At 40.9% G+C, this 10,846-nt stretch overlaps 1 protein-coding gene across 3 annotated transcripts in view; it reads left to right on the forward strand.

Annotated features, from left to right (window-relative positions):
• The window catches only part of MED14 (mediator complex subunit 14), a 74,725-nt gene extending 64,322 nt beyond the window's left edge, over positions 1-10,403 (forward strand). For all 3 annotated transcript variants that reach the window (XM_030834933.2, XM_030834935.2, XM_030834936.2), the window contains 3 exons: positions 4,782-4,907; positions 5,320-5,512; positions 8,109-10,403. In XM_030834933.2, coding sequence (XP_030690793.1) covers positions 4,782-4,907; positions 5,320-5,512; positions 8,109-8,182 — 393 coding nt within the window. In that variant the 3' untranslated portion in view covers positions 8,183-10,403. The remainder of the gene's footprint in view (positions 1-4,781; positions 4,908-5,319; positions 5,513-8,108) is intronic.
• The last annotated feature ends 443 nt before the right edge of the window (positions 10,404-10,846 follow it).

Consider the following 10,846-nt stretch of genomic DNA (forward strand, 5'->3'; position numbering starts at 1 on the left):
ATAGCGTTGTGGTCAGAAAAGATACTTGGTACAATTTCAATTTTCTTAAATGTACCAAGGCTTGATTTGTGACCCAAGATATGATCTATCCTGGAGAATGTTCCATGAGCACCTGAGAAAAATGTGTATTCTGTTGTTTTTGGATGGAATGTCCTATAAACATCAATTAAGTCCATTTTGTTTAATGTATCATTTAAAGCTTGTGTTTCCTTATTTATTTTCATTTTGGATGATCTGTCCATTGGTGAAAGTGGGGTGTTAAAAGTCCCCTACTATGAATGTGTTACTGTCGATTTCCCCTTTCATGGCTGTTAGTACTTGCCTTATGTATTGAGGTGCTCCTATGCTGGGTACATAAATATTTACAATTGTTATATCTTCTTCTTGGATTGATCCCTTGATCATTATGTAGTGTCCCTCGTTGTCTCTTCTAATAGTCTTTATTTTAAAGTCTATTTTGTCTGATATGAGAGTTGCTACTCCAGCTTTCTTTTGGTTTCCATTTGCATGGAATATCTTTTTCCATCCCCTCACTTTCAGTCTGTATGTGTCTCTAGGTCTGAAGTGGGTCTCTTGTAGACAGCATATATATGGGTCTTGTTTTTGTATCCATTCAGCCAGTCTGTGTCTTTTGGTGGGAGCATTTAGTCCATTTACATTTAAGGTAATTATCGATATGTATGCTCCTATTTCCATTTTCTTAATTGCTTTCGGTTCGTTATTATAGGTCTTTTCCTTCTCTTGTGTTTCTTGCCTAGAGAAGATCCTTTAGCATTTGTTGTAAAGCTGGTTTGGTGGTGCTGAACTCTCTTAGCTTTTGCTTGTCTGTAAAGGTTTTAATTTCTCCATCAAATCTGAATGAGATCCTTGCTGGGTAGAGTAATCTTGGTTGCAGGTTTTTCTCCTTCATCACTTTAAATATGTCCTGCCAGTCCCTTCTGGCTTGCAGAGTTTCTGCTGAAAGATCAGCTGTTAACCTTATGGGGATTCCCTTGTGTGTTATTTGTTGTTTTTCCCTTGCTGCTTTTAATATGTTTTCTTTGTATTTAATTTTTGACAGTTTGATTAATAGGTGTCTTGGCGTATTTCTCCTTATATTTATCCTGTATGGGACTCTCTGTGCTTCCTGAACTTGATTGACTATTTCCTTTCCCATATTAGGGAAGTTTTCAACTATAATCTCTTCAGATATTTTCTCAGTCCCTTTCTTTTTCTCTTCTTCTGGAACCCTTATAATTCGAATGTTGGTGCATTTAAAGTTGTCCCAGAGGTCTCTGAGACTGTCCTCAGTTCTTTTCATTCTTTTTTCTTTATTCTGCTCTGCAGTAGTTATTTCCACTACTTTATCTTCCAGGTCACTTATCCGTTCTTCTGCCTCAGTTATTCTGCTATTGATCCCATCTAGAGTATTTTTGATTTCATTTATTGTGTTGTTCATCATTGCTTGTTTCATCTTTAGTTCTTCTAGGTCCTTGTTAAATGTTTCTTGCATTTTGTCCATTCTATTTCCAAGATTTTGGATCATCTTTACTATCATTATTCTGAATTCTTTTTCAGGTAGACTGCCTATTTCCTCTTCATTTGTTAGGTCTGGTGGGTTTTATCTTGCTCCTTCATCTGGTTTGTGTTTTTCTGTCTTCTCATTTTGCTTATCTTACTGTGTTTGGGGTCTCCTTTTTGCAGGCTGCAGGTTCGTAGTTCCCGTTGTTTTTGGTGTCTGTCCCCAGTGGCTAAAGTTGGTTCAGTGGGTTGTGTAGGCTTCCTGGTGGAGGGGACTAGTGCCTGTGTTCTGGTGGATGAGGCTGGATCTTGTCTTTCTGGTGGGCAGGTTCACGTCTGGTGGTGTGTTTTGGGGTGTCTGTGGGCTTATTATGATTGTAGGCAGCCTCTCTGCTAATGGGTGGGGTTGTGTTCCTGTCTTGCTAGTTGTTTGGCATGGGGTGTCCAGCACTGTAGCTTGCTGGTCGTTGAGTGAGGCTGTGTGTTGGTGTTGAGATGGAGATCTCTGGGAGATTTCCATCATTTGATATTACGTGGAGCTGGGAGGTCTCTTGCGGACCAGTGTCCTGAAGTTGTCTCTTCCACATCAGAGGCACAGCGCTGACTCCTGCCTGCAGCACCAAGAGCCTTTCATCCACATGGCTCAGAATAAAATGGAGAAAAAGTAGAAAGGAAGAAATGAAGAAAGAAAGAGGATAAAATAAAATAATATAAAATAAAATAAAGTTATTAAAATAAAAAATAATTAAGAAATTTTTTTTTAAGTAAAACAATAAAAGTAAATACGGACGCACAGAACCTTAGGACAAATGGTGAAAGCAAAGCTATACAGACAGGGCTTCCCTGGTGGCGCAGTGGTTGAGAGTCCGCCTGCTGATGTAGGGGACACAGGTTCGTGCCCCGGTCTGGGAAGATCCCACATGCCGTGGAGCGGTTGGGCCCGTGACCCATGGCCGCTGAGCCTGTGCGTCCGGAGCCTGTGCTCCACAAAGGGAAAGGCCACAACAGTGAGAGGCCCGCGTACCGCAAAAAAAAAAGCTATACAGACAAAATCTCACACAGAAGCATACACATACACACTCACCAAAAGAGGAAAAGGGGAAAAAATAGTAAATCTTGCTCTCCACGTCCATCTCCTGAATTTGGGATGATTCATTGTCTATTCATGTATTCCACAGATGCAGGGTACATCAAGTTGATTGTGGAGCTTTAATCCGCTGCTCCTGAGGCTGCAGGGAGGGATTTCCCTTTCTCTTCTTTGTTCGCACAGCTCCCAGGGGCTCAGCTTTGGATCTGGCCCCGCCTCTGCGTGTAGGTCGCCGGAGGGCGTCTGTTCTTCCCTCAGATAGGACGAGGTTAAAGGAGCAGCTGATTCAGGGGCTGTGGCTCACTCAGGCGGGGGGGGGGGGGGGGGCGCGGGAAGGGGTACAGATGCCGGGCGAGCCTTCGGCAGCAGAGGCCCGCGTGACGTTGCACCAGCCTGAGGTGCGGCGTGCGTTCTCCTGGGGGAAGTTGTCCCTGGATCATGGGACCCTGGCAGTGGCGGGCTGCACTGGCTCCCCAGAAGGCGGTTGTGGAGAGTGACGTGTGCTCGCACACAGGCTTCTTGGTGGAGGCAGCAGCGGCCTTAGCGTCTCATGCCCGTTTCCGGGGTCCGCGCTGATCACTGCGGCTCACGCCCGTCTCTGAAGCTCCTTTAAGCAGCGCTCTTAATCCCCTCTCCTCGCGCACCAGGAAACAAAGAGGGAAGAAAAAGTCTCTTGCCTCTTGGGCAGCTCTAGGCTTTTCCCCCGGACTCCCTCCCGGCCAGCCAGCCGTGGCGCACTAGCCCCCTTCAGGCTGTGTTCACGCAGCCAATCCCAGCCCTCTACCTGCGCTCCTACCGAAACCCGAGCCTCAGCTCCCAGCCCCGCCCATCCCGGCGGGTGAGCAGACAAGCCTCTCGGGCTGATGATTGATTGCCGGTCGGCACCAATCCTCTGTGTGGGAATCTTCCCGCTTTGCCCTCCGCACCCCTGTTGCTGCGCTCTCCTCCGCCGCACTGAAGCTCCCCCCCTTCCGCCACCCGCAGTCTCCGCCCGCGAAGGGGCTTCCTAGTGTGTGGAAACCCTTCCTCCTCCACAGCTCCCTCTCACTGGTGCAGGTGCCGTCCCTATTCTTTTGTCTCTGTTTTTTCTTTTTTTCTTTTGCCCTACCCAGGTACGTGGGGAGTTTCTTGCCTTTTGGGAGGTCTGAGGTCTTCTGCCAGCGTTCAGTAGGTGTTCTGTAGGAGTTGTTCCACGTGTAGATGTATTTCTGATGTATCTGTGGGGAGGAAGGTGATCTCCGCGTCTTAACTCTTCTGCCATCTTCCCCCTCTCTCCCTCTGGGGAGGTTTTTAAATGCCTCTTCTTTCCTATGAAAGTATACAGATATATAGCTGGAATCCAGATGGCAGCTAATTTTATTTTTCCAGTCTTGCAGTAGGCCTTTCATTTTAATGTTTCTAGCATTGCTTTGGGTAATTCCAAATACCTCATTCCTTTTTTCAGTTGGTGTTTTATTATTAATATTGGGACGGCAGTGTTCTTTTGCTAGTAGTGTCAGCATTTGGCTTCTGCTCTGATAGGCTATAGGAAACATTATTTATGTTAAAAAAAATCCATTTGAGTTTTTAAAGGAGTAAATATTTATGTCACTAAAAAAGCTCCAGTAGATATAGTTTAAAATTATTAATGCAGTTTGTTTTAGGGAAGTAGTTGGAAATGAGACTGAGAAGTCTAGATTGGCACCAGTTAAGCGCCTTGAATGCCAGTGTTGGTCCTTGGGGGGTGAGGGGGGCAGCATGGATCACTGCATGTCACTGAGCATTTGTCAGCTAGATTAGAACCATGCTCTAGGACATTTGTCTGGCAGTGGTGTAAGGACGGATTGGGAGAGGCAGCCAATGGAAGGGACCATTAGGGGGGCCACGGGAGAAGTAACGGAGCCCTGAGCTCAGTGGCATCAGTGAAAATAGAGAGGAGGGAACAGATGTCAGAGACACCGAGGAAGGAGAACCCGTAGGCCTTGGGAATTAATGAAGTGGGAAGGAAGGAAGGTGAACATATCATGAATCCAGAGCTGACTCTTCAGTTAGGACCTTCATGTGTATATTTCCTTTGAGAATAGGCAGGTTATCAACTTTATGATCTACTGATAATTGAGTATAAAATTCCCTCTAACCTTTCAGGCTCCTACACTAGAATATAATTTTAAATGTTCATATGACTTTATCATAATTTTTTTTCTTTTCAAAACAGTTTCCTGACCAGGCAACACAGCTAAAATGGAACGTTCAGTTTTGCCTGACGATCCCTCCCAGTGCACCGCCAATTGCACCTCCTGGGACACCTGCTGTGGTGCTGAAATCCAAAATGCTATTTTTTGTAAGTACCACCTGGCGTGCACGTGTTTGTGTGTGTATGTGTGTGTGTGTATATGGGTGCAGGTGCGCAGAGCTTCTGAGGGAGACTCCATTTGAGGATAACAGAGCATCTTTTGGGTACCTACAGAAATTACCTGTTGCTGCCAAATATAGGCCCAGATCCCTTAATTGTCAGACCTCACATAACCTTGGCTCCTTTAGTAAGGAATATATTGAACTAGGTAATTGTGTGACACAGTTGCATCTTAATCATAATATTTAGTTGTTTGTCACTTTTCTTGTTCTATTTAATTTTCTTTTACTTGTATCTTAATCTGACAGTAGAGTAAATGATGGTACTTTTGATACATTTACATAAATATTTTGTTTTCTTACTGTGTTTTTATTCTCTTTTGTTTGTGTTGTGTCTACAGCTTCAGCTAACTCAGAAAACATCGGTCCCTCCCCAAGAACCTGTTAGTATTATAGTTCCAATCATTTATGACATGGCTTCAGGTACCACCCAGCAGGCAGACATTCCCAGACAGCAGAACTCTTCTGTTGCTGCTCCCATGATGGTCAGCAACATTCTGAAGAGGTTTGCAGAGATGAACCCACCACGACAAGGTACATGACAAGTAGATGATATTTTATTGCATATATGTTATAAACGTTCTTTTGAGAGATCCCCCTTCTCCTCTCTGCTCCCTCCTTACCCACCTTGCCCCCCAGTCCTAGTAGTAGAGCTCTGGTTGCTGTGGCCCTCTTAATGTCTGCCTGTCGCTTTCTTCCTTTCTCACTGGTTCTTCAGTTTTGTCCATGTCTCTGCTGCCTGGACTTTATTTTTGTTAGTGATTTACTATTGGGACTGACCCAGTTGCTAATGCCAGAAGCTTGTATTTATAGCACACGTTGCCACAAAGCCCTAGGTTAGGATGATAGAATTTTCCATGGCTGTGAATTCCTGCCCCACCATCGATACCTGCCACTCTGTACATCACCAAGTTGAAATGCATGTTGGTTTCTCCTATTTCATGGTTCAGTCATGAATAGAATAATATCACTCAAACTTCTGTATCTTCTAAATGTTTTGTGAAGAATAAAAGCTGATACAAATGGCATCACTGCTCCTTGGGCTTCTTATATAAGTGTTAGGCGGGTGCAAGTGAACCTTTTCACCAAGTGCACAATGAAGCTCTCAAACTGAACATTTTCGAAGAGACCAGAATGATTCTGGTAGATAAACAAGGTCCCTTCAATACCGGAGTAGCCTATGCTTAACACGGAACTTCTGGCAGTGCTAAATTTTTTACTATAAAACATAAAGCTCAGCAAAGAGAACTTCTCTTCCATTCTGCTTATGTCTAACGTTAAGGAAATTAAATTAAAATTTGCTTATTTCTAATATTAAGGAAGTCCTCTGTATCTTTCTGTTTAGAATAGTATGATAACAGAATTAATTTTTTAAATGAGGGAAAGTTGTTCTCTGAAACATTTTTTAGGTACCACAGTGTCAAAATTTTACTAGACACAGGAATCATGGGAGAAATTATATTTTCAGCTGTTTGTTGCCCCATATTGTATACATAGACAAGTTCTCACCTACATATAGTTTATAAGGAACACACTGGGCAGTAGAGAAGGGTGTGCTTCTTTTGTTGTAATGCTTCTTCCACTTCTTATAATTTTCTGCTTTCATCCTTTGACTTCTCTTCTTGCAGCTCAGAATAGGTCCTTCAGAATCAAAGTTTAAAGCTATCAGCATTTTCCAAGTAGCAGTTCAGTGTAACTTTGATAATAAACACCATTCCTTCGCAAGCAGATGACTATCATTATTATGTCTCATGGAATTTAAAATTTAAAGGAAAGAATGTTTGATCCTGTTGGGATCGAGCAAGTTTTTCTCCCTATCAATAACGAAAATGTGTTTTTTAAAAAATAAAAAGTTGTAACTTCTTTTATTTAAGAAATTGTTGCGATATTTTGGAAGTATATTTCTTTTTTTCCTTTATTTGACCTTAGACTGGTTAAACCTTTGGATTTTTCTTTCTGTACCTTAATTTTCCAGTAGTTGGAGAGAAGGTTGCAGTGACTTGCGCAGGATCACTGCACATCCTGCCCTTTGCCGGAAGGCCATTATTCAATTGAGGTCTTCACTTCCTTCGCTCTCAGCCACTGTAGCGTTAGGCCATGCTCTAGGGAAAGGACCCGGTTTGGGGTTTCTAATATTTACAGCTGGTTTTGGTTTATTGTATTGAAATATTTGAGATACGTGTGTGTGTGTGTGTGTGTGTGTGTGTATGTACACATACACACACACACACACAATAAGTAAGAGGCAGGGTATTTCGTTCTTTGAGCAAAGGGGAAATTGAGAGGATGAATCATTAACCTCCCCCAACCCCCCCCCCATACACACGCACACAAACGAATCTTGTTTTGGGATTGTTGGTGTGCTGTACTTTAGCCACCCCTCCCCTCCTCCCAAACTCATCACTTCCTCCCCGGTGAAGGAGAAATCATTCTATTTTTGTATTAATTGAGTTTAACGTTGAACTCCAGAAGTTGATCAATTCCTGGAAATTTGAGGGAGACTCCAATAGGTGTCATAGACCTGCACTGTCCAGTATAACTGCCACTCTTCACATGTGGCTATTTAAATTTATTTAAAATCAAATAAAATGTAAAATTCAGTTCCTCAGTCACACTGGCTATATTACAAGTATTCAGTAGCCACAGCACACATATAGAATATTTCTGTCATCACAGAAGGTTCTATTAGTGCTGTCGTAGACATTTTTATCTGGCCTTTAATGCAACATCAGAAGGACACGATTGATGTTGTTAACTAATATATAAATATAAAATTAGATCTTGCATTAGATTCAAGAAACGGTCATCAGGAGCCTTGAAGTCCGACTTCAAAGTCTTATCCAATGCTCCAGTGTTTCTGTAGAGAAACTCTAGGCATATTGTCTTAAATTCAGATCTAACTGGGAGTTGCCCAAAATGTCTTCATGATGAAAAAAACAAAACCCAAACCAAGTATCATCTGATACTTAACGCTTAATCCCCTATAATCCGTGCAGTTAAAATCTAGTCTTTTGTTTTGGTCTTTAAAGTTCTTGCTAATCTTAGACTTAATTACCCCTACCCCCACCGGTGTGTTAACATCATCTTTCCTGTATTGCGAATAGCTAATGACCATTTTTCTCTGTTGCAGGTGAATGCACAATATTTGCCGCTGTTCGTGATTTAATGGCTAATCTTACACTGCCCCCTGGTGGGCGTCCATAGATACTATTGTTTTTAAACCAGGAAGGCTGACAAAAGAGACAAAACAACAAAAAAAAAAATCTGAATTCAGCCTTCAGTTTAAAAAAGCAAAAGGACTTTTTTGACTTTAAGAGCTGAATATTCTAAAGTGGCAAAAATTTTCAGGGTGCACTTCTTTCATCAAAAAGACCATCAATCTTTTGTATAGTGAACTTGTATAGTGTGTTTAAATGGGACACATTTCAAATTAGGTAATACGTCAGTGTCCGCTTGCCAGTAATAGATTTAATATTCTGTTTTATACTATAAAATTATGGAAATGCCAAATTTGTTTATTTAATTGTTTTCTTATGTTTTGGGTGTAATAGTCCTTTTTTGGGTTTTGTTTTTTAAGGCAGGTCTGTCATTTTTGAATACTGTAAAACTGTGATAAACTTTATATTGAAGCTGTATTTTAATATGACCGCTTTGAATCCTTACATGAAAATGTTCTGGGAGTTGTTATAAACACATCCCAAAGAAGCAATATTTAATAAAACTAGGTTAAAAAAAGTGACCCCTCACTTGTGTGTATATCAGCTCTGTAGACTTCTCAGGGCCTCCCTTCATCTTTAACCTGGTGGGGCCAGTAATTAATTTCTAATAATACATGTCTGAAATTTGACCAAAATATCTTTGTTTCAAGGTTAATTTATTTTCCTTAAACATTCCTAATTTGACTGGTGGTTAACATTTAGGACCTTGGTTGTCTTTCAGTGTAGGATTTGGGTAAAAAAGAAAGAACCCAATCTTTGAGAACAAACAGTGAGTAGTTCATATTGATCAAGGATCCCAAATACTGCAGTCATTCTCTGTTGAGGATGTGGGAACTTTTCTGTTAGGCAAATTTAGTTTACAGGATACTTCTGCATATAGCATTAATTAGGAAACCAAGAACTTGAATGCTCTACCCTTGCATGAAATTTCTGTGACGTTTCTTTATCTTGATTAACTTCTCCCCCTTGCCTTCCCCACCAGAATTGGGGTGGTTCTAAACAATCCCAATTTAATTTATTGTCAACAAAATGATGAAATGTTTTACCTGGAAGAAGCCTGGCGCAGTGCACTCACTTGGAAGAATCCAAGACCCAGGGTCTGTCCAGGGTCAAATGGAGTTTCTGTTACACATCTCAGCAGAGTTTCTGTTCGGAGCACTGTGCTGTCTCTCCCAGTCCGTCGGGAACTTTTTTAAGCTTCAAAGAACATGATCCAAAGCAAAGGTCTTCTGGAGACTTGATGTTATTTGGGAAAGTTTTTTAAATGGTAATACCATGCTGAGCTATCTGATCACTGTTATACTTGTTCTCCATGAAATTTTAGATGCTTTATCTAATTCTACTTTAAGATGATTTAATTGAGCTTCTGTGACTATCAACTGCCAAATTCTAGTTTCAAGCATCTCATTGCAGTTAATATCTGTTCTCAACTTTGCTTGATTCTCCATTCATTTCTGGTCGGAACTGAGGCCTTCTTTGCCTTTCTTCTATGTCTTATTTCTGCCTTCATCTCCTGCTTCTCACCCAACTCTGCCACTATGCAGAAGCAGGTGACTAAACTTTTATCCTTCCCTTAACTTACCTTTTATCCTTCTGTTTTTGGTTCACCTTACAATGGTAATCACATCAGTTTGGCAGTCTGAGATGTCTTTTATCAAGGGTCAGCCCTTTCCTATTTGGAGCTGAATCCTTTCTTTCATGTAGAAATCTACATGTATATACAAGAAATGTATTTTTATCGGCAGGATAATATTGTCTCAAATAATTTTATTAATAGAGTTAAATTTTCAGGCATTTTCCCTTTTAATTGTGGTTTTGAAATATTAATTGCATTTTTAAACATGATACAGTCAGTGGATACTTTGTTCCTTATTATAAGTCATCTCTGAATGCATTGTGCAAATCAAAAGATAGAATTCAGTGAACAGAATTTGCTTTTGATGCTTATGAAGAGAAAACCCATGGATGTGAATTTTGATATCACGCTTGATACTTGGAATTGATGCATACTTTATTACAGCTTGAAAACACTGAGCATTTGAATCTTAGATTTCATCACAAACTATGTCTTTTGCCTCTTCTGTTAACCGAGTTCAATCGAAGGGACTGTATGCCCATAGGGATTTTGCCTAATAGGTGGTTTGGGTCTGTAGTGTATTTCAATGTGACTTTAGAAATTTCAGTAATAAATAAAATTCATACAAGTTTCAGAGAACTACCAACTCTCTAGTTAATTTTCATGAAGATGTTTTGGGTAGTAGTCTGGTTTATTATTAGCTTAACCTTGAAAAAATTGGTCCTGATTTGCCACATTCTTTTTTCCATCTGCTGAAATGAGGACTCCGCGCTTCCAATGCAGGGAGCCGCGGGTTCAATCCCTGGTCGGGGAACTAAGATCCCACGTGCCGCGGCACGGCCAAAAGATAAAAAAAACAGAATGTATTAGAAGTATTTTCAGAATTAGAGAGGAAGAAAGCGAAAACTTTAACAGAACATATCAAGTTATTAATAACAGGAGCGCTGAACTTTGTTTGAAAACTAACACTGAGTGAGCTAAGTGCAAGCATAAACTAAAATATACATGATTTTAAATTTAAACACCACTAATAACTTTACTATGTTGTAGTTAACACAGTAACCTGTTCAGCGA

Source organism: Globicephala melas, chromosome X, assembly GCF_963455315.2.
Source record: "Globicephala melas chromosome X, mGloMel1.2, whole genome shotgun sequence".
In the NCBI taxonomy this organism is placed as follows: Eukaryota; Metazoa; Chordata; class Mammalia; order Artiodactyla; family Delphinidae; genus Globicephala; species Globicephala melas.